Source organism: Notothenia rossii (genome assembly GCF_949606895.1).
Source record: "Notothenia rossii genome assembly, chromosome: 7".
Taxonomy (NCBI): Eukaryota; Metazoa; Chordata; class Actinopteri; order Perciformes; family Nototheniidae; genus Notothenia; species Notothenia rossii.
In genome coordinates this window covers 30239287-30263923 of record NC_136905.1, presented here as the reverse complement: position 1 = coordinate 30263923, position 24637 = coordinate 30239287, and the positions used below count along the sequence as shown (strand labels likewise).

General features: G+C 41.1%; 1 protein-coding gene across 1 annotated transcript in view; it reads right to left on the bottom strand.

Annotated features, from left to right (window-relative positions):
* emc2 (ER membrane protein complex subunit 2) overlaps positions 1-23698 on the bottom strand; it is a 28734-nt gene extending 5036 nt beyond the window's left edge. The window contains exons 1-10 of the mRNA XM_079691378.1: positions 23619-23698; positions 22737-22850; positions 17653-17717; positions 16708-16793; positions 14758-14815; positions 8736-8821; positions 8429-8488; positions 3946-4027; positions 3566-3676; positions 1856-1960 (exon numbers count right to left, since the gene is read on the bottom strand). Coding sequence (XP_079547504.1) covers positions 1856-1960; positions 3566-3676; positions 3946-4027; positions 8429-8488; positions 8736-8821; positions 14758-14815; positions 16708-16793; positions 17653-17717; positions 22737-22850; positions 23619-23658 — 807 coding nt within the window. The 5' untranslated portion in view covers positions 23659-23698. The remainder of the gene's footprint in view (positions 1-1855; positions 1961-3565; positions 3677-3945; positions 4028-8428; positions 8489-8735; positions 8822-14757; positions 14816-16707; positions 16794-17652; positions 17718-22736; positions 22851-23618) is intronic.
* Positions 23699-24637: the final 939 nt, after the last annotated feature.

Here is a 24637-nt window from a genome sequence, read left to right as displayed (position 1 = left end):
GTGCTTGACATGTGAAACGCGTCCCTTCGTGTGGTGAGACGAGGACTTAGAGGCTCAGCGGGGAGCCCCTCTCGCTCAAGAGGAGCCACACATGCTGAGCGGGGAACCGCTTATTACATGTTTAACTGTCGTGCCCGAATAAGCAACACATATGGCCCAAGTGATGATTTTTTTTTTTTTTTTTTTAAATATGCTTTTGGGTTGCTATGACAACAGCATAAACCATTTTAGTGATACCATGTGAGCGGCTCCTCACTTTTTCCCCTTGCCTTTGCATTGCGTACATGTGCGAATACTAATGTCAGCACACACAGAGTTCCATCATTTATCTCCCATTTTTGGACAACTTCTTTACTCTCGGTGTAGTAATAGATCAATGCTATCATTTTTACAGAACATTTTTCTAGCACAAATGGATTTATTTGGCCATTAAGATTTTATTTTAGGGACAGTAATTCAAATATCATCCCAGATGAATTGATTTACTCTACAAATGAATAAGTTAAAAGTAATCTGATGGATATCACCATGAAACTTCCCCACATTGTGACTGACAATTATTGTTTGTATGCTCACTTTTGTCAAATTTGGAGAAATGTTAAAGGGGCCCTATTGTGCTTTTCCCTTCCCTGCAGTGTGTCATATCGTTTTTTGTAAATGGTCTGTAAAGGCTAAGATTCACACCCTCACTTCTATTGGCAAGGTAGTGAGAACAAATTAGCATTTTTTGAACGATAACGCATGTAAACATGTCACAGGAGAGGCACAAAATACAAAAATGAACTTGGGGGGGGGAAAGCATAATAAGGCCCCTTTAACTAAAAATAGTAGTTGTGCTTAGTGCGATTTGGATATTGTGCTCGTCTGTAGTGCAATATTGATACCAAATGTATTAAATGTCCATCCCTATTTCTAAGTGTATTCATGAATGAATACACTTAGAAATAGGGATGGACATTACATTTAATACATTTGGAAGAATGAAGAGTGAGCATAAAATGGCCTCTTTAAGACGCAAATAGACAGATTTTGTAATAAAAAAAACACCTAAATGTGTTTTTTAGATGTTTTCTTTCCTCTGGTCTGAACGAAAATGGAAACTAAATGGTCTTAATGATAACTGTATATCTAGTTAACACATGCTGCAACTGGAGAAATAGCACTCAAATCTACAATTAGGCTCGTGAATATGCCGGGGACTTCCAAGTTTCAGCTTAATGGCTCTTGAGGGTCACTGAACTTCGCATTGAGAACCGCTGAACTATACAACTTTCTGCTACAGTTTAGTGCGATTGTGGTCCTGGGAGAGTCAGCCTGTGGCTCATCTGTGAGGCCGGGGTGTGGAATAAAGTCTTAGCAGACGCTGTGGCCTTAAATCAACACATTAACAGTAAATGTACCCAGACATGGGGAAAGACACTGGGGTTGTTATTACAAAACACTGCACGTCGAAAAAAGGCCTTCTCCGGGGCTGCTGTGCGTTCAGGGGTCATTTGGTGGTGCTGATGGATATTTATATGCTATGCAAATGAGAGGATTTCTGGATATTGTGTGTGAATAGCATATGAAAGCTAAAACAAAACAAATATCCTAAGAAATATGATTTGGGGTTAGAAGTCCAGCTTTGGCGAATGTGGCTCAGGGGGGCAATTGGCCCAAACCTAACCCGTTCATTGGTTGTGCTGTTCGATCTCAGCCCTGGCAGTCAAAATGCCAATGTTTCCAATAGCAAAATGTGACAAGTTTTAAAGTAGATGAGCGAGACACTACTAATGGAGGCTATGACGATAGTGGCAAGAATAACATAATAGTGAAGCTAGATTATAAAGGCAGGGACAATTGTGACATGACTCACCTTATAGGCCCTGTTTATTTGAGTGGCAGCCCAGGCGGCGTACTTCATATTGTCCTTCTTCACCTTGGCACTAACTTTTGGACTAGCAGCGATGTGACTTGCAGACTAGAGGAAAAAACAGAAGAAAAAAACACATGAAGAAGAAGCAAAAAGAAGGAAAAGGGGGTGTTTCTTATATCAAAACTTGGTGAAACAGCAATAAAAAGCGTAATTGAGATGAATGGTCAACCACGTTTACCATCCACCACTCCACGAGTCATTGTGGCAGAAGAAACGAAGAGAGAGAAAACAGACCTTGGCCTGATGACACGGGAGAAATCCTTTATGGGGAGGGGAAAAAGTGAGTGTTTTAATGCTTCGTACGTAAATTGTCACTTAACAGGGGCCTAATTTCTCCAACACCATCGATTCATCGCGATAAAAGGATCTTGATGTTGAAGGGAAAAAAAGTGGCGCGCAGCGAGAGGAGCGCTGTGTGAATCACGGTCTTTGCCTGCCTCGACAGCTCCCCTCCGAACCACAAATCCCATGTCTTTCCCATGTTCCTTCCATCATCTCCACACAGCAAACCCCAGAGGGCTTACCCTGCATGCACTTCAAAGCCCTCTGCTGAAACTTTAACTACAAACCAATCAACCTAGACCTGGGCTTCTGTAGACGGTTTGGTTTCTGTATTTTTTTTAGTAAGCATCAGTTTTTTCTTACCAACCCTAATTTAGATCATGTCATCCTAGACAGGCTATCCTGTTATGGAGGGGAATCCCCACACTAATGTTGTGAGTAACTCACCCACAACCCGAGTGTGGTCAGTGCTACCAGGTCTGAAATGACTCAGTTGGTGAAAGTTTCCTGTCCTTTCGCTAAACTTCTTGCACCTGTCAAGATCTGGACCACCGAGGCCCGTTGACAATCTGCACAGTGACTGATAAGAAAAAAGGAAAAACTCCCAGCTGTAGTCTCCATTAAAAGACCCAAGTGTCAGTTGATGACTTGTCAGGAAGCCGTACAGGGACCTGCTTTGTGTCCAGACGAGCGTGAGAGTTAACAGAAGTCTCCATTTTGACCCTGCATCTTCGTAGCGGTTTTGGGCTTTCGCGAGGTGTTTGGACTATTTGAAGAATCCCAGTGCCGTTTTGAGGAAAACACTGGAGCTCTGTGTGTTCGACCTGCTTCCCCCTTTCCACCTTTTATTCCCTGTGCCGCTTTGTTTATGTTTTTATGTCAAGTCTCAATTACGTATGATGCATTGGCACTAGCAGACAACATCCTGTTTAAACAAATATGTAGATGAAAAGGGGCGTAACTACAATGGTACTGGCACCTGGTCGGGTAATTTGCCTGTGACAAAATGCTTGCAGCGGTTGTTCTGCTCTTTTCTTTTATAACTCTGTGAGTTCTTTATTTATTTAAGTCATACACGTAAAAAAAAAAAGTCTCACCGAAGGGGTATTATTACTAAAATAAAGGGCTCCAGAGGGGCAGACTTTTCCGATGCTGGAGTTCACCGTCTGAGTCAGCAGTGACCTGTCTGAGAGCCCCCTTTCACTCCCCCCAAAAACACACTTACACACACAGTGAGTACAGTGGTGCTTGACACACTCAGTGGCCAGCCTCAACCTTGACAAACCACAGAGTTACAAAAAAACTCTCCACTGTTTTTTTTCTTCTCCCTTTCTCTCCTACTTTCTCTTCATGCAAAGCAGTACTCACCATGTACAGACCAAACAATGCCCTCATGTTTCGGTTGTTCAGCCTCAGCGCCTGGGCGAAATACTTTCTGGACAGCTCCAGGTTTTCCAGCCCCCCCTGAGTGTATTTCACCTGTGTGAGGAGACGGAGGACGAGGCATTAAACACGGCCAATAAGCTGTGCAAAGGGGCAGCTCGAGGAATGACAGCATGACATCTGAATAAGCAATTCATAACGACCCTGTGTAGTGTAAACACACATCCTTTCAGGAGCCTTTATTCCCAGTGACGTTAAGTGCGCGTCTCTCCGTTTTTACAGAGAGGCGCCATTGACAGAAGGTTAACATTTATTCCAGTTTGCCCCCCATGCTTGATGATGGACATCCAGGCGGCTGTACCTACCTCAGCGTACTGCTCACAGTACAAGTGATTGTGAGGATTGGTCATCATCAGCTCCTCCAGGCAAAACGCGGCTTTTCCATAGCTGCGGACACGACAAGGAAAACAGTAAGCTGATTGATACAGCTGTGCATATGTCATCCTTTAGCTTGCTCAACTGTGAAGCACAACATCCATGCCCAATAAATTCACAGGTATAAATCTTAGTTTTAAAACTATGTGTGGTACGGGTCGGTTTGAAGCCTATGTTGTGGAGATAAACGTGCCGTTATGTTTATTTACGAGCTTACCGTAAAGGTTACTCAGTCCAGACAGCTGGAAAAGGTAAAAGCCTATCTGCTGTGGTGATTTCTCCCCCTTTGGGGACACTGAGGCTCAATCTGGTGCGTCTGTGTGTGTTTTTTCAGCTATAATGTGTAGTTAACTACCTTCCTGAGGTCAGCACTACAGTAAGAGCTGGCATACTGTGCCTATACTCAGATGAGATCACTTCTCAGCAGCAGACTGCTGAGCTGTTGACCTCACACTAATCTTCTGCCACTCCACTTCTAATACACCATTTCCCCCTCACAGGCCCAGGCCAAGATGCGCTCAGATACTGTATATCACTGAACACAAAGCCATAAAACGTCTGTACGCCAAACAAAACAGAAGCCAGCCGACACATTAGCAGACCTACCAACACACTTCTCTGGCTGTCTATCAGCAGATCCTGGAAATTAAAAAGGTATAATTTGGATTTTTTTAAACTGCATGACCTAAAGCGGATCATCAGCACGTCCCCAGCTTGGAAGAACAGATGGGAATACCTGGATATTTGGCAGTAGCAAAAAATATTGAAGTCACCTATACAAAAGTGTAAGCTGATGTTAGAATATTTTCTCTGATATTGATTTGTGGTAATTTTGTTTAGGTGGCTAAAATATGTTTTGTTGCTACTCGATAGAAGTACAGCGCTTTGCTTCCATGCTGGTAGCCCTGTGTCTCTCTAAACTTGGGCCATCCACTGTATAATATAGACTAACTATTGAGAAGACCCTTGTACAACCCCACTTCAAGAACATCTTAATTATTTCACAGAGGGTGAAAGAGGTGCTGCAGCACAGGCAGTATGAGGGAGAAAAGCACTTTTTAACATTAAATCATGTAAACATGTCACAGCAGAGGAACAAAATAATAATATAAGACCTAAACTGAGGATAATAGGGCCTTGTAAGGGGTGGAGAGGCAGGGTAGTCAGAGGCCTCTCCATTCTTGCCAGGTGGCTCCACCCTCTACCAATTGGCAGTGTTGGGAGCAGGTGGAGAGCCACACACCTGGAGCTGATCTCCACTACAAGGGAGACAAAAGCCAACTGAGCAGTTCAGTTTGGTGTGGCACGTGCAGAGAGCAAGAAGCGCCCAGTCTCTGAAGAAGTTTGTTTATGATCCTAGCCGGTAAATCGGTTAGCGGAGCGGCTATGAGACTTAGGTCGCCTTCACACAAGCCTTGTTTAGTACGGTTGAATCGAACCCTGGAGCGTTTAACCCCTTGCTGCAGTTAAATTGGGTTGGTGTGAACGCAATCTGATACCTCCTCTGAACTAAACCACCAGACTCTGGTCCGCCTCAAAGAGGTGGTCTCGGGCCGCTTGCTAGTGAACTCTGGAGCGGTTGATTGCTGGTAGGATAATAGACAGGAAAGGATCTAAACAAACAACGCAAATGCTAAGATGCGAAAGAGGGGAAACTAATGATCCGAGTATTGCCTGCCACAACATAAAGACCCTATCAGTCTATTTAAAGTTTGCCATAGTAACAAGCTGAAAGATTAGGAGCGTAGGAAGGTGGGGACAGAGAAAGAAAGAAAGAAATAAACAGGGGGAAGGGGTCTAGTAGAGGGAGGGGGAGATCAGAGGGCTTGGAAGGTTGGGGGGCTGCTTACAATTACCACTTCCTCTCCATAAAGACTTTCAGATGTGCTCATGCAGTGGCCGTGGCCTGCAAGAGAATCCTGCTCCATCAGCCATCAACTAGAATCCTGTCCCAGAGCCAAACCCTTACCTCTTCCTCTAAAGCCGTCTAAACCCCCACCATCCCCAGGCTGCTCTCTACGACAGCTCCAAAGCCCGCTCTTCACCACAGTGCTCGAGTAAAGGTTGTAGCCACCATCATGTGCGAGGCTGTAAGAATTATATTTGTTTCTTTTGGAGGTTAGCGAAAACCATCAGCAGTGGCTTCCCCCCCCCCGCTGCAATATCACAGTCTGACTTCGTATGAGACAGAAATGGATTCAGACTAGGGCTGTGCAATTACTCGTATTTTAAAATCGCAATTACGATTTTGGCCTGCCGCAATTACGAAAACAACATAATCGAAAAAAACGATTATTTAGCTTTGCTAGGTTGTGACAGTGCACTACAACATATTTGATCTAATTTATTTTTAGTCTAATTTATTTATCATATTTATATATGTTTAGTAGCTTGTGGAAGTGCGCTCCAAAATATTTGTTGCTCTTGTTTATTGTTATGTATTATTTTTGATATTATTTATTTAAATGTAGATGTACTGTACATATATCATTTATTTTTATATTGATTTTTCAGTTAAATTATACGTTCAGGGTCATCAACAGTTAAAAAGATACTGTTCAAATTATTATTTGTATTTGTTTTAAAGTTAAATAAATGGATGTTTTCAAAGTCAATGAATAATCGTATTTAATAATTGTGATATCAATTATTGACCAAAATAATCGCGATTATGATTTTTTCCTTAATCGAGCAGCCCTAATTCAGACTGCGCAAAGCATTTTTTGAATAGGGTATTACTATTTATCCTGTAATTCTGGATGACCTAATTTAGTAAGGCTGTGTCATAATGAGACCCGACAGCAATTTATGACGGTGGCTTCGCACAACGCTTGCAAACAGACAAAATATTACTATAAACTATTAATTACGTTTTAATGCGCCAACACTGGTGACTATTGCAACCCCAAACAATTGCGGTGCAGACACACTGCTTTGTTTATTTTTAGCTCCTGGGGTGTTGTGCAGTGAGTTTATTTATTTTCCTCGCTTCTCCATGTTTTCTCTGGCTTTGGGGGGAGAGGGGGGATGGGGGGGGGGCAGAAAAGTGCCACCACCTTCTCCTGGGAATTTCACAGCAAGTGCTCCCTGTCTCTGGAAAAGAGTTGGCGATAATGCCGGGGCTATCCGGAAGAGGAGGAGGAGGGGAAACGGGGAGTTTGTAACCCAAAATAAAGAAAAGAAAGAAAAGAAATTGACACGCCTGTAGATAAGGGGGCTGTGGGAGTGAATGGTGTGATATTAGAAGTGTTGGGATAAGCCGGGAGATAATCCGCTCACCCCTGGATTTCCTCTGGCTACTACAGCAATAAAGCCTTCCCGGACAAAAGCGCCAAATATCCAATAAGTAGCCTTCTTAACGCGCTACGCATTCCTGCTGCCGCTGCCTTCGTGCCGGAGCAACCGCAGAATCAGCGTGCCCACACACACTAGAAAAAACACTGCTTCACTAACTTCTGAGCCTCCAGACAATTAAGGAGGGATATAAGGTGACACAAACAAAATAAAATAAAAATGTCCTACATTGCTCTGGCAATTCTCCTTGGCAACTGAGATATCAGCAGGAGGCCGTAGAGTCTTTTTGCTCTCATATGTAGGAGAGAGGGGCTTAGGAGTGAAATCCTATTAAAGTACTCTTATGTGACAAACATGGACAGGGCTCCATTCAGACCCCTGGCTGAGTTAGGCATCTCGCCGCCTTCCATTGTGGCCGAGCAACGGCCCCCTGGAGATCAAGCCATCAGTGTGATGTGAAGCCCAGTTTAAACTGACTAAGATATATCTCCAACATATGTTCGCCTTACTGGAAACAGGCACTTTTGAAAATGATTAACATCTGCCATTATAGGAATTGTTCTCGCTAAAATAACAACTGAACGTGCAGCAGATAAAAAAAAAAAGGTAAAATGTAAACATTTTGCTATGTTGATTGTTGCTGATCACGTTCATTTTGAATAATTTGGCACATTTATATTGGTTGTTTCGATAATGTTCAACAAGAACATGCCACGCCATTTAGTTTTAACTGATGTAAACTGCTTAAAGATGTGTCGGAAGTGTCCCGACCCTTAGCATATCACGTTCAATGTGTTGTGCTAGTCAATAGAAACACTTGCATTTCCGTTTCTTGTATTTTTTCATTTATCATTTATTCGTGAAAAACTACTTGGCAATAAACCGGTTTCCGATTGTGATTCCTCAATGAATGTATTAATATGAAAAGGTGACTCCACCTTTTCCAAAAAACGAGTTAAAACTTTAATGTAACTTGTAACACACTTTCCTTTTGTTGATGAATAACTTTAAGGGATGCATTTAAAATGGTCACTGTTGTGTGTTATGCCATAATTAAGTACATCATCGTGTGGTTTAGCCAAACTGATTACTTAACGGTGCATAAAAAAATATATTTACTCGTGTTCGTTGATGTAGAGTTCCGACAACTCATGCCATGCCTCTTGGTCCGCAACAAACCTGTAAACGCAAAAATAAAATCTCTTTTAAAAAAGGGAATTCATTCGTAACACAGTAAAGTAAAAGTGAGTATAAAACTATAAAAATGACAGACATCCAACTATTGAGACATGAAAAAACATTTGCTGGCATTTGGAGCACAAGTTGTGCCAGCTCAATTGAAAGCAAACTCGCTTTTTAATTAAAATAAAAGCCAGGGGAGGAGGGGGGCCCTGACCCTCTCCCCCTCTCTTGGAGAAACACTCACTGCTCCAGATACTCGTTGAGCTCCCGGATGGCTTCGGCGCTCTTCCCCTGGGCCTTCAGTATGGAGATCTTTCGCTTCCTCGCTGCCTGTAGAGCAGAGAGAGTAAACAGGATTAGGAGCTGGAGTGTTTGTCTAAAGTGTAGAGGGGGGGGATGGGATTGGGGGGGGGGGGGGGGGGGGGGGGGGGATGAGAGGGTGTAAGATTTGTGAGTTTTAAGTGTGTACATTAGTGTCTTTTCAGCGCAACACAATCCTTTTTCCAGGTTGCACTGTGGGACTGAGTCACTTCTCTAAGGATGAATCGGCACTTGTGTGCGTTACAACAGCCATGAACAGAAAAGGACAAAAGGCACGGACACTTCCGACACTAGGGCTGCACGAAAAATAGATGAAAGCCATTATATTGACTGATATTGCGATATTATTTGCAAATTATAATTTTTTGGAAATGTTTCGAAATATCAATGAAAAAAAGATAAAAAAATAAGCATTGATGTGATTTTTTTAGAAAATCTTTCCAAAATGATGATTTTTTCCATTCAGTCTATAGAATACCGTTGTAAGCCGGGACAGCTCAATACTTTTTCCTTTTACCAAATCTTGCGCTAAGTGCGTTATGGATATTGCGCTCCCTATTGCGATATTGATAAGAATTAAATGTGCACAACAGCATAATTCAAGTGTATTCATTTCTGTGCTGGGTAAATGTAAATTAGGATAAGCCCAACAGGGGAGGGGGGATTTCACTTTTTTACAAAGAATGTTATAACTTATTTACACATTTGTTAGCAGCTCCTTCAGTACTTTTATAAGTTTACTTCCTTTTTTCAAATAATGCTTCTGATTTTTTTACCACAGTGTACTCTTGATGTATTTTATCAATGTGCCTCTTCATTTAAAATGTCTACTCTTCTTACTCTTGTCTTTCATCTGCACTGATCTCATGCTGCTGTAACGGCAGTAATTTACCCACTGCAGGCCCAGAAATAGGTTCTAATTCTGATTCTGAAGACATATGGATAGACAGTTAGTGGCCAGGTCCAACAGAAGACGGACATATGCATTATAAGTCCATGTTTGGGAGTTGGAATGAACTCCGTGGCTGAGATAAAGTGGTGAGTCATCCCATAACCAAGTGGGGAAAATGGCACACTCCACCAAACCCCAACGGCTGTCTTCCTTGCCGGCACGGCACGCATCGAGCGCTGCACCATCCCAACTGACATCAGCTGAAAATTGCTTTCCGCTTGGTTCTGATGTTGGAATGACCTTATAAGGTGGATTAGATTCTCATCAATCTGAATTAGAAAGTATTACTCCTGCGGCAGCGACTTTTCCAAATGCCCCCTTTCCTTTTCCCTCTCAGAGTTCTTTTTGGTAGCAAGTGAAAACCTTAACAGGAGGCTGCTGCTCCATTAGAAGCGCACTGCCCTGCCACAGCCTATTTTATTTATGGGCTGGCACTTGATTGAGTAGGGCTTCCTCTCCTGCGCTCCTAACCAAAGCCATTGAGGGCTGTGTATGAGTCATGTCTAAGGGGGCTGTACATTTGGGCCTGACACTGCCATCAGAACAAATCCACTTATCCATCAATGGGATGGATTTTTTTGGAGTATTTTACTTGTTTGTGTATGTTATATTTCTTGTAAGTACTCTATATTAAATTGTATATAGTTATAGATAGTTCATTATTTTACAATTTCTCTATGTGTGTCTTAGTTATGCACCATACACCAAGCAAATTCCTTGTATGTGTAAACCTACTTGGTGATAAACCTGTTTCTGATGTTTCAAAACCTTGTGTCTTTTTAATATCAGGAAGTTCTAAAGGCATATTTGGGGGGAAAATATGAAGCAACACGTCAACCTTTAGTTTCTTTTTAATGTCTTCAAACTATAAAACACACCTTTTTACATTCAGTCCCTTTCACTGGAAATTGTTTTTATGTGGAATTCAGGAAGTTATACTGACTTCAGACTAAATTACAAGCATGCCGATTTATCCTCATTCAATACCGAAAAAGGGTAGCAGATTTTTTTTACAGCGATGTTGAAAGTGGATTTTTGCACTTGTCACCACGCCCACCTCTTTCTTCTCCCAGCTTTTTTTCCCCCTTTCCTTCCCAGATAAAGCACCACTTGGGGCTCAAAGGAACATATGGAAGTTGGTAGCCCGGAGAGTCACACGGCACTTTATTAAACGAGAAGCAATTCCAAACCACTCCTCTCTCTCCTCCTTTCTCTAACTAATGATCCAGAAAAACCTGGCAGTGGGTCTGAACCCTCTGTTATCGTGATTCTTTTTTAATTAGCGCTCCGAGGAGACTTCGGGAGTGAGGACTGGATTATTTACATCACCCCTGGCTCTTACTACGACCTCCCTTTATAATAAGAAACATCACAGCAAGGGTGGCACACCTCGCACTGTATATACTAGCAATTTAATGGAAGAAAAAAATGAGAGGTAAGAGAGTGAAAGACAGCTCCCTAAAAATATTTTTTTATGGGTTTTTTTTACATCTGCACATGGAGGCGTGTATTTTCAATTATAATCACTCGCAAAACATGTAATTTTATTATCTTTATGTCAAACTCAATTCGTTTTGTGATTACATTTCACATTCATGTGGTCAAAGAAAATGTAATTGGGGCTTTATATTTCTTATGACCTGACCTAAACAAATACAATCTCGTCCTTCAATGAATCTGTAATTGCTTATTATTGCGGGTCAACCTCAAGGGCCCTCTATGTGACCTCAGTGGCTTATTTAAGAAATACTAGCTTGTCCACATTAAACAATTAGGGTAAAATGGAATTGAAATTGAATGCAAACACCAAAAATTATGGGAACATTTTTGAATGCTTGTATGCAAATTGTGTGGGCTTAAACTATTTTTTGATCACAATTAGAAATAGAAAAGGCAGAGAAAAATGCATTTACGCACGCAGACAATAATTTTGCCAGATCATTGCTTTAGGTATTGGAACATAGCAGGCAATGGAAGGGCTAAGAGTTTGAAACATTTTTTGGACCATTCCCTGGCAAAAAAAAACGTGAGCAATTTTTGTTGATTCAACCATTTTGGTTAATGGGTACCACATCTATTCCACAGCCTGTAATTACAACAGCTCAGTTTCCAATCTCTGCCTCGCATGCTGGGTTGCTTCGCAAGTCTTCCTTGTGGTGGCCAATTTTCCGCCATTTCTCAGGCCCTGCCCGGCTTTTAAGAGCATGTTGGAGAACATAAAGGGAAGAGATAACATCTGAGAAAGGTGACCCTAAACTATGCCATCATAACAAACGCTCCACCCTAGGGTACTACACCCAAGTCATTCATGACGAGGAATGTGGGAAAAAGGTTTAAGGTTAACATCCCAGGGACAGAAGACCTATTTGTCGGTTTGTTCCATTCCCGGCCCCGGGTTTGAGTGACAGCCTGGCCTCGCTAGGGTGGCAGAATTCAGCATGCAGAGACCAGGAAACGGACCAGTCCCTTTCCGAGGATGTCCCTGGGATCCCCACAGGATCTGTGCCATGTTTGGGGAGGTGCCCTGGGATTCATTGAAACTACAACTCCCATTGTCCAAACACTGGCAAAGTGCAAAGCAATTTGTTGCTGATATAACTTTGATGGAACATAACTCTTAACATGACTTTCCTTTGTTACAAGGAATCTGCAGATTTAAACTCAAACTTGTGTTAAAGAGCGTGACTTGGACAAAACATTTTCATTAGTATTCACTGAAACAGTCCCAGTGTTATTTTCTTGTCAGAGCTACCGTGGATCAAAACTCCAGCATACATTTGGACAATAGACTCCGACTTATTGATCTGTGGCATTTGTTTTAGGCAATTGAATCTTCTTCTTTTAAAGATATTTTTTGGGTAATATTGCCTTTATTGAGAGATATCACGTTGAAAGAGGGAGATGGCATGCCTATACATTCTGCAGGTCCAAGTTGAACGTGCATACTTGGCTGTAGGGACTGAGCCTCTACACATGGGCGGGCAGCCAGCCCTACCACTGAGCTAGTCCAGCTTAATACATTTTTTATTGAGCCTATTTACTGGATGCTATCAAGTTCTAATTGTACTTCTGTCCTTCAGAGCTGATATATTTTAGAAAACATATGCCAACTTTTGGTGTGAAATTCAGCCTGTGGATTGACTTTTAAAAATAAGTGTATCCTGTGACTAGGGGTGAACGATACATCGTGTCATGGCGATAACCGCGATATGGGCATGCGCGACATTCATATCGCAGGGACGTGCGATTTTATTAATTTTTTATAATAATTTTAAAAAAGAAATTTCATTTTTCTTTTTTTAGAACGTGCGATATTAAGTAGGTACATTAACTCAAACACGTTATTTTGCTGCTTGCTACAAAAGGAAAACTTGCGCGGCTCTCATGTCTGGGGTACTTGAGTGAGTGACATGCAGGCTCTGCATGCACAGCAAGCCACCAATCACAATCATTCTTGATCAGATCACAGCAGGCCCCGCCCCGCTAGTTTGCAGACCATCAAAACACCGGTAAAAAATGAGCGGAGCACAGGAGGACAATACCGGCGAGAATTAAGATTTACTTCCAAAAAGAAAAGCAACATCTGCCATCTGGAACTATTTTGGATACAAAAAGGTTCTTCTCTTCTTCATTCACAGATGAATCCCCTTATTTGAGGGTAAGCAACATGCATTATCATGACATGTTAGATCATGACTTAAGGTATGATGTTAAGATCCAGACGTCCGTGACTAAAATCCTTCATCCGGTTAAATATAGTTTAAAAAAAACGCAATATATATCGCAGGGGAAAAAAATATCGCAATGTCATTTTCTTTCAATATCGTGCAGCCGTACCTGTGACCCAACGACTCTTAAAATTAAAGTATAACTAAGGTCCCAGTTGAGCCAATGAAATCAGACGCTAAAAGGCTGCCAATATCCAATATCACTTGCAAACATCCCACAGCAATGTGTGAATAATCTTCACATGGCATCCGAAGAATAAGAGTCTGTTTCTGCAGTAGGGCTGTCCCGAATATCATTTTTCGGGCTCCGGATATTCGGTAGTAAGCAGCAGTGAATAGCCGGCGTGTGGCAAATAATAGCATGATAACAGAGAAAAAAATGTGTATAAGATTATGGAATTTTATTTTGAAACCTGTTCCTAAAATGAAAAAAAAAACTCTTATTTGTGAGACACTGATCAATACATAGCCAGATTACAGAACTACACTTATAAACTGATATTGTCTTCTCTGTACAGCAGCACAGAGTAGCAAGAAACAGGCCGATGAAACATCTTGGTATCTACATGGAGATAAGCCCCGCCTACTCTCTGGCTTGAGAGATGCAAGCAATAACAAATGATGCCACATTCAAACCTACAAAAAAAAAATGTTTAAGCAAATAATAAAGGAGGCAGACAAGACAATGTTGAAAAATCTGCAGTGAAAGCTTGACCCCAGAGGCAAGAAGATACACGGCCATTCAACGTTTAAGCATCAAAAACTATTTTCTTGTAAAATGTCAGGTGTATTCGGTCCTATCGGTGTTGCCACAACTTTAGTAAGCTGTTGGGAAATGTCCTCACCGGGGCATCCCCACACAGCAGACCTTGCACCTGAAGCCAGTAGCCGGCAATAGAGAAGGTGGGACAGGCCGCAGGGTGGGGGTCTGACGGTCCAGTAAATCACCATCTTCAAAGGCGTCTTATTTACGCTTTACTTCCACCAAACATGTCTGCCACTGACTAAGATCATGAATCACCCCCACACACCCACACTCACACACACCCACACCCAGCCAGCCCCCTCCTTCGGGCGAAAGGCTGATGAGCGCTGTGGTTGAGGTCAGAGAGGCCACGGGGAGTTTAACTTTGCAAACTCACACTGCTAACACCAAAGTGCCTCTGCAGATTTAAAGCCTTCCAAAAAAGCTGAGACCACAAAGTGATGCAAAGGAGAACTGCTAAGCTGCGGGACTTTTCCCTTTCTTTCTCTGCTTTTCTTACCGTGTTGGTGGGGTCGTCTTGGAGAATGGCATCGTAATGCTTGCTGGCCTCGTCGTATCTTGAGAGAGAGAACACACTTTTTTTTTTTTAACCAATCCCAGTCCCGAAGTCGGATAAAATTAGGTGGTGGGGGAAATCAAAGACAGTTCAAGGTAATCAAGTTTCTGTATACAACATGGCAGGTTCCTGTGATTACAGTGAGGCTGTGCAGAAATCAGCAGTGATCTAAAGGAAAACATAAACACTCATTTAACGTTTAGGTTGCTGGTCACACGGCCCGAAATTGAGAGAGGCGTGTATCACTTCACAATGAGTCATGAAATCAATACTAACAAAGCACCGTTTTGAAGATTGTATTTTCATTTGATTGTATCCAGTTTGATTCACCTTTAAACAAAATTAAATTGCTGCTTTTACATGGGTCCAGATCTGCAGCCGACTTGTCGACTTAGTTGTCCGTCTCTTGGCCCCACACACACACACACACACACACACACACACACACACACACACACACACACACACACACACACACACACACACACACACACACACACACACACACACACACACACACACACACACACACACACACACACACACACACACACACACACACACACACACACACACACACACACACACACACACACACACACACACACACACACACACACACACACACACACACACACACACACACACACACACACACACACACACACCACCCCCCCAATATGGCACGCCTTAAACTGCTGGATTGAGCCCACATGATTCTGTTTAAAGAGGAAATTTATGAGCTGTAAATATCAAATCATACGGTAAAGAAATCTGGGAAAAGGAGGTATGTGCACTTCACTTGTCATGTCAAATCAGGCGCTGAAGGATGATTTTAGGAAGGGGTTTTTCTTCTGCTCGGGACAATCTGCAACACTAACGTTTTAGCAGCCAAAGGCAGGGCTCAGTGATCAGAAGTGTCCCGCCCACAGCCTGCAACAGACAGAAGCGACTCTGGTTCCCATTAACGCGGAGAAGCCCCACTTCCAGCGCCACTGCTTCCCTCACATTCACTTTATTACTCAGCCACACGTTGGGAGATTTCAGATGGCACCGGGCAACCGCTCACGAGCCTCTTTGATTTGCTTTATTTCTTTAGGAACCGTGTGTGTGGAGGGGAAGGGACGCGCTGTTTGAAGCTGTGTCATTGGAGTGTAGCTCTGTCTACTGCCAATTAGACCCCGAGGTGCCGTTTATTTAATCTGACAGTGCCGAAGCAATCGTTCTCAATTATCACACAAACTCCGACATAACCAATAAACCAGCAGCGGCGATCCGCGTAGGAGCGAGGTAGTAAACAGATTGAATTACCCTTACTTCAGCCTCAGTACAGACTAAAATACCCCTTGTTTATCCTATTTGCTCATGCTTACTCTTTTTTTTTTTTATAAACTGTAGATTCACAAATAAATCATTGGAGGGAGTTGAAGTGGAGTTTGTGGTGACATGTCAATATTTACAGGGCCCACACACACTCGCAGTAAAGGGATCAAAACAGGACAGGAAAAGAAAGAATGAAAATAGGCAAGAAGAGAGAGATGAGGTTAACACAATAAGGAAACAACGGAGAAATAGAAAGCAGAGAAAATTGAGGGACCCCCAGAATAACATTGGGATTCGACCACTTCCTTCACGGGAATCCCTAACTCAGGCTAAAAGGGCCACAGCACTACCCAGCGCTGAACCCGTTCTTTCTCCATTCTTTTATGCTCCAAAAAGGAATGCTGGGTGATCCAACATAAACACAACTTACCCCTCATACACACGCATATACTGTACTTACACACACCCGGACTATTGTACAACACTAAGGAAGAGTTTCTCGCCCCCGAGCCTCCCAGACACATACAACACATAGCAGCGCCTGCGGAGCGTTTGGTGCCCGGTGCTTACCTTTCCAAAGCTTCCAGCCTCATGCCCGATAATCGCTTCACTCTGTGGCTATCTGGAAACTGCTTCCTCAGTTCCTGTAGACAGGTCTGCAAGGATGTGGGCAAAGGAAAGAGAAAAATACCAATTATAGTTGGCTGTTACTTAATCTTATGTTACGCTCTCACACACGCTAAAGATACAAACCACCTGCCTTGAAAATGTTGCCTATGTTTCAGCTAAACAAACACCCTTAAAAACACACTGTTAAAAAGGCCAATTAGATGCGGGAATCTGCTGTTACTACAGTATGTTAACCATTTAGGCAACCACGCTCGGTACAATAAAAAGGGGAATAAGGATGCTCCCATGTTCTCCTTTAAACAGAGGGTTTGCACCGCAGTGAAAGAGCTGAGGAATGGTTGTAATTGCATTTAGCATTATCCTTGATGAGTTGAAAGTATGACCTGATATGGAAACGCTATCCATCAGCTGCTCCTTTACTTTTTTTTTGTCTGGCAGCGGGGCTTCAAGGATAGCCAACAGACAACTATTTCCAAAGACTCCAAAGAGTTCTGCCTTTTCTCTGCGCAATGAGTCACTCTTTCTGCCAAGGGAGTCGCTACATTCATACTGATTGGAGATGAACCATTTCAATAATCATGATCTGGTCTTTTTATGTGGATTTTAAGAGTTATGAATAAGTCAGAAACATCAAATTAAGCCCAATGATGGCAAATAAATCCTGAGGGGGGGAAAAAGCTGTTTAACTCCATAAGGGATCATGGCCAACACTTGAAGCATGCTTCTCCGCTCATTTGCTACACCCTCCGATTCCAACTGAGCAAATTGTTTTTCCAAAGTAAAGACTAATACCATTTGGCCAAATAAAAATCACATTTTCACATTTGGCAGAGGGGGTGCTGCTAAGCAGGGAATGGCTGTGAGGAAGGAGCGGTAAAAACTCACCAGAGCCAAGTCATCCCGACTGCAGTCCAGCGCTGCAATCATCACCTGCTCATAAATAATCCAAACTGGGCAGAAGAGACAGGGACAAAGAAGACTGTTAACGCCCTTTCCACTCCACTGTCTGCTGTAACATGTATAAATGTATTTGACGTCCCCACTTTTGCGTCTTTCCCACAACAGCTGCACATCATATTTTCAACACGCACAAACAAGCTTCCATGATGTGAATCAGCAGCATCAGAACTTTCCCCATTTCATTTAATATATATCATGGCTTAGTTGAATACTGGATTCTGATTGGATGACCTGGAGATTCAGCAGTTAAGGACACTCTGATCAAAGACTATTTACAGCCAAATCAATACGAGGAAAGAAATCTGGTCAATTTAACGTCAAATGTTGCCAAAACAATCAAATGAGTTTACATTAGAAAACAATATGGAATACGTATTATTTATAGAGAGCACAAAACTGTTGGTTCATGATGGCTAAACACTCCCCAATAAAGAAAGGAATAGAGAACAAGAAAACAAGAGAAGGAGAGAAGTTAAAAGATGAAGAAATAAGACAGACGGAAGACAAACAGGAAGTAAACACTAAAAGGAAGTAAACACTAACAGGAACACGGGGTGTTTCTCAATGTCGAGTACGCTTGCTTGGTAGCACATGTCTTTCGAGCGTCTTGCTTCAGAAGCGAGGCAAGAATCCTTCCTGGCATTCGGAAAACGAAGAGTGGAACAGGCGAGCAAGTGTGCGTCATATGAGAGGCCCCATCTTACATTTTCCGCCACAGATTTGGGGAAATTGGTCCGTGCGCAAAGCATCGTGGGGATTTTAAGACCGCTGAGTCAACACATGTGCAGCCTCGAAATTTCTCGCTACGAAGTACGCCGGGCTCGGTAGAATTCCAAGTATGCTGGACAATGGAACACTCCTTCGGCAGCACTCGATGGCGTAGTATGCTTGAAATAGTGGCTCTGGAGCAGCTTTACTCGACATTGAGAAGCACCCACAGTATGGGCTCTGGCAGTGTTCAAAGACTGGTTAATGGAAAAGAAAATGTGAAGAGACTTTGACAGCTCCAGAAAACCTTAACACGTGCTGCCGTCATTTTAAGTTACGTTGTTATTGCTGCAGCTCCAGATGTTTTTAATAATGGAAGCCAAACGATTAATTTTAATTAAAATAAATCAGAATAAAACTAAATGATGTGTCAAAATATTGATTTATTTAGCAAGTAGCCGTGTCGAGGAGACGAAAAGTAACCCTTCAGGGTGATTCAAAGCCCACCCTGTTGCTATAATAACATTTCAACCCTTACATGTAATGCCACATTTACTATTTTATGTATGCAATTTGTTAAATAGCTAGTTCAAAAACGATACATTAATTTCAAACTTTGACGGATATATAATAATAAATGCAGGAACATTTGGAGCCTTTGTGTAAAGCGTTCCATTCATGAAGTTCATTTCTCCACAGTGAGTTGGTAATAAATGACTAATTCAAATGTCAGTAATATTGTTACATTCCAGGAAATGGCTGTAACATTATCATGAAAATGCTATAAAATAAAATTGCTATAATCACCTTTCAATGTTACATTTTATTTGAACTATATCAAAAATGATTTCCATACAACCCAACTCATAATTAAGTTTCCTTATAATAGACATCTTGGACAATACGAACTATTATAATAGACACTATGTACTGTTATAATTTATTGATGCATGGATATGGAAAAAGTGATCTTTGAAAGGTTTCAGAGGGGAAAAGGATGAGGTTTGGAAGTTAAACATAAGCAGAGAATGTAGTAAAATAAAACATTGCTAACATTATTTAAAAAAACACTGTTGATGTTTTGTGAAACCAAAGTAGCTGAACTAACATTTCTGTACATTTTTCTCACCCATCCGTCTGGGATGTGTTAACAGTTACTGTAGTTCACATGCCAGAACAAGTTTCAACAGCTAGGGTCGGTGTGGTTGGGTTTACAACAGTATATGTCTGTTTTCATTCAAAATACATATGTAAAGATCACTTTCAGCATAGACAACCTCAGTTAATTATTTTAAGGCATTAGCAACCTGTTTAAATATCCCAACCGATGTTACCCCAAATATTATTTGTAATGAATGTTTACATAATCAAGGGGATTGGCTTTAAAATGCTAATTCACTCTCATTTAGAAAGCTCTGACAATAGTCATAAAGAAATACAGCTTTTTATAAATTGACTAGATTTGTAATGTGACAAAACAATATGGTACTGATTCAGTGTATATACACAGGAATCCTGAAGTCAAATGTAATTCCTTTTAAGACGAGTTTTAACCGGTTACATTGGCGACACACTTTACCTCCCATTGACTATATACAATATTGATTGTCCTTCCTCCTTATCTTCCAACCATTTGGACGCAAACTTGCATTTTCCCATAACGATGTTGTTTAACAACCGGCGTAAACGGACCTTCGCGCGCCACCAAGCAGGTAGCGTCCTGTTCAGATGACGTCAAATCCAACGGGATGCCATAAATAAACTACACAGAATCACACTACACACCTACGCAATGATTACATTCAGGCAGACTGTAGAATACAACCTCTTTGGACAATGTATATACTTATTGAAAACAAGCTACAAAATATAATACCTTGGAAAATGCCGTTTAATACTTTTTAGCCTTAATTTTTGCGCTAAATTGATTTTATCAACTTTTAATACTTTTTAAGACCCCACGGACACCCTGTGGTTGTTAATTATGTTGTAGAGTTGCTGTAGATAGTTTTATTGACCAATAATTACAATTGTAGACGTCTGTTTTCTTTACCTTCAACTCCATTAGCCTTATCGTATAGAGGCCCTATATTCAACGTGGTTTGTTTGTATTCATAAAACCAATCTCAAGCTATTCCCACGGTTATATTTATATACTTGTAGAGCATGGCATGTTAAAAATCATCATTAACGGGCACAACTGTTCCTTTAACATGTTTCACTTGGTGGTTAGCAATAAAGACAAAATGAAACGTTAATTGAAATGTTTTTTCGTTCGCTCAACTGTAACATTACAAACATACTGACTAATAGCCTGGCTGCAGGAGCCAATTAATAAAATGAATACAACATGTTAGACAGACAGCTCCGACAAGCTAACGGGACATGTTCGTCTAAATGAACACCCTCTGTTAATTGAAAAGAATAATAAAATTCAAAGCTGTGTGCCAAAACAAACAAATGGCTCTAGTTTTCTTGGCTTTAATGATTCCAACGCTTGTTTTGATAATTGCCATCTCATTTCACAGACAATTTAAGAGCTGGTTTCAATAAAAGCGTGGCATGTTAAGTGTTTACTCTCCTCTTTTAAAAAGGACAGTATGAATCATACCGAGTAGGGGAAAAGGGAACGTTTTACGGGCTACTGCAGCAGGACAGTGCTGTTGTAAGGGAGACTGTGACCTTTAATATGTGTATGGTACGTAAAAGTCACTCCCCTAGAGAAATCGAATTTAAATCCACAGCATACTGTGCACCTTTCCCATTCCAATGACTTTCTTTGAAACTGTATCCGTGCTTATACCATGTGTGGCGCAGTGGGCTAGTGCGTTGGTGTTCGGATCAGGGGAGCACAGGTTCAAACCCCACTGCAATCAACATGTCGTTGTGTCCCTGGGCAAGACACTTCACCCCAAATTGCTCCTGTGGGGATTGCCCACAGTATTGAGTATGTAATGGCGGATTTACACTGCAGGCCTCGTGACGCTGCATACAACTGCCATGACGTCATCTTCAATGCGACACAACTCACAAAACACACAACAACAATGGAGGATGTGGAAGCCATCGTGTCCTTGCTTCTTGGTATGTGTTTTTTTCTTCTTAGGTTCACTGTTTTCAAAAATGCTGCAAGGTTCACCGTTTTCAAAAATGCTGCAAGCGTCCCTTAATATATGCGACACTAGGGATTAAGTCGCGCGAGAATTGTGACGATTCTCTCTGACCAATCAGCAGTCGTCACTAGTTTAGTATATTCCGCCCGGTTGTTGGCCCCGCTTGTTGGCCTCGATAGAACCACGATTTAGTCGGGCCAGAAAAAAGGTGAAAAAGTAGCCTCGGGCCAAAACTAGGCCAAGTGGAAGTGCAACCAAAAACGGGCCCCGCACGGCTCGGCACGCTTAAAGCGAGCTCCGCGCTGCAGTGGGAATGCGCCATAAGTCGCTTTGGATAAAAGCATCTAAAAAGTGACATGTAATGTAATAACATGTCTGGAACATTCAGTTGTTTACTGCTTTTAAAGATTATCTCATTCTCAATTGTTTTGCATCACTGCCTATTCATCATCTGAAACACCAAAGCAACCTTAAAAAAAGTGAACTGTTTTTCCAAGTTAAGTATTTTACCTTTCCTCTTTCAAATCTCCTAAATATATATGTCTAATGTAAGCGATGTTGTATTTTTGAACTTAGCTTTTCAACCATGGCTGTGTCTATCTGTGTTTTCCACATCACATGAAACCCAAGATCCTGTTATGGAAATGTATCCAATAGAAACATATATACCACTAAAGAGGAGAGGAAAGAAATCCAGCTAGCAGGAAATCACCCACTTAGATCAATCATATTGTACAGATAAACCCGCAGTCAATAACATTTGCCTTGATGTTATCACAGTGAGAAACGCAGAGGTTTTTGATACCACAAAGAAGAAGCTCCTCATTCACAAACATGATTTTGAGCTTTGAACAGAACTGCAGATTGTATTCATCTCTTATTTTTATAATATGATGTCAGTAATGCCAAAAGGAAATGATTACAAGCTGTCCACTGGGTTACAACCAAAACAATTGATCTTATTTTCTCATTTAGTATGTCAACAGTCATTTGAAGTGTTAAACTCATGTAAGGGGGCATTGTCAGCTTGATGGCTTATATCTTTAAAATGCTTCATCTTGAAATAATAATGCACCTTATAGACGATTTTGGGAAAATCCTTTGTGTTGGCTTGCTAAAAAAACAAAACTGTGGAGTGGCGTAACATTATGTACTGATTTATATTGTATTTAGTCTTAAGACACTTACTGTCATCTCCCAGTTTAGATCCATGATCACTGATCAGCTCTTCACCAACGTCAACAATTTGTTCACTATTTCTGCAGTTATCTTCTCTCCATTTGCGCAGCTTGTCTCTCATCTCTGTGGACAAAGTTGTTAAAGCACAGACTGTCAAATTGTATTGAGTTGCAATCTTAATCATGAAATTGTCATGCCATTGAACACTGGAACAGTGCAAACCACGACTAAGGATGAAAAGCAAAACATGCTATAGTGTGGATTGATGTATTTTTAAATAATGTGTCCGTCATCAGAATGACGTGGATCTGAAATAACTGAAGCAAGTCAGACACCCCAACACCGACAATCCATACATTTAGTTCAATTCATCGGACAAGTATATAATCAAATACACGTTCTAACCACTACGGTTATCTTTGTGTTACCAGGCTGAAGCAAGAGGATACCATTGCACTTTAATTACAATTGTGTTGTTATTACAATGCTCTACGTGTTTCTCAGAACCAGAAATCTATTGCGACTTGACGTTAGCTTACTTATAGCTCACGTCAGCCTGAGGCATGACTGGCTAGCATGCTATATGTTATGTAGTAAGGTATTCAGCTGGAAACAGAAATACCCCGCTTTTTCGTCTTATTGAACGGTACTTTGGCACCGTCTACAACTTAGTTATAAGTGACGGTATGGGTCTAATGTACGGACAAACCCGATGCATTAGCTATTCTTGCTAATAGCATAAGCTAACTCTTTACACGTCGACCTGTTAGCTCGTATTTTCAGTATTTTTCTTCGAAAGAAGAATGCCAAGTAAACACCGAATGCTTTCATAAATAGATATGCATGTCTCAATGACACTTGAAGAGAATGTATTTTATTTGTGTGTCTTACCTTCCCAGCCCACATCGTACATTTCGGATACAGACGCCATCTTTTCTCTTTTGACAACAGACGCCGTGCCTACGTCATGGCTTACCAGCAGGGGACGTACAATTTATATTGAGGTAAAACAATGTCATTTATTTTGAGTGTGATGATGATAACAGCCTCTGTTTTTTTATTTCACTAGGAGCATCCTATTTTTATAGAGACACAATTCCTTCAATGTATTCAAAGGTGTTTGAATCAAGAAGGCTCACATAAAATAATTATTATTTTGTATTTGATTTGACTGTAATATTATTATTATTACTATGTTTATTATTATTATTATTATTATTATTATTAATACTACCTTTAAGTGTAGTAATGCTTATTCTTTCTTTATAGTTGAAATGCTATAGCTCATCATTTAAACTTTTATATTCAGTGTGTCCTGTTATTTTACTATTTATTTTAAAGATTTTACTAATATCAGAATCAGAATACCTTTATTTGTCCCACAAAGGGGACATTTACATTTGTTACAACCGAAAAGAGCCAAGGAGAGCTTAATAAGAAGCATGCATACAAACTAATTTAAGATACAAATATTTTTTTAAATTACACAATTTAGAACAATACAGAAATATTGTAATGAATACTATTTTAACATAGTGTCCTATTTTATATGTTATGATCGATTGATTTATAAAGCGTACACACTGATTTGATTATTGATACATTGACACTCTTTGCATTCGGGTTAAAAGCTGACTAATTTAAACATGCTGCAAACCTACATTTTCCTAATGCAGTGTGATGGTTAGCAGATATGTACAATCCAGATGATGTTCCTCTCATGCTCCATTTCCAACTGTATTTAATAATCCACCTATTAAGTATTAGATATGACAGTCTGCTGAGCCTAATCTATCAGTTGCATAGAAAACATCCAATGTGCTTTCCAAGCACAACTGAACATTTATTTCCTGATTTCCCCCAGGAGCCTCTGTGAATCTCATCCCCTCGCTGTGTATGCTTGCTTACAC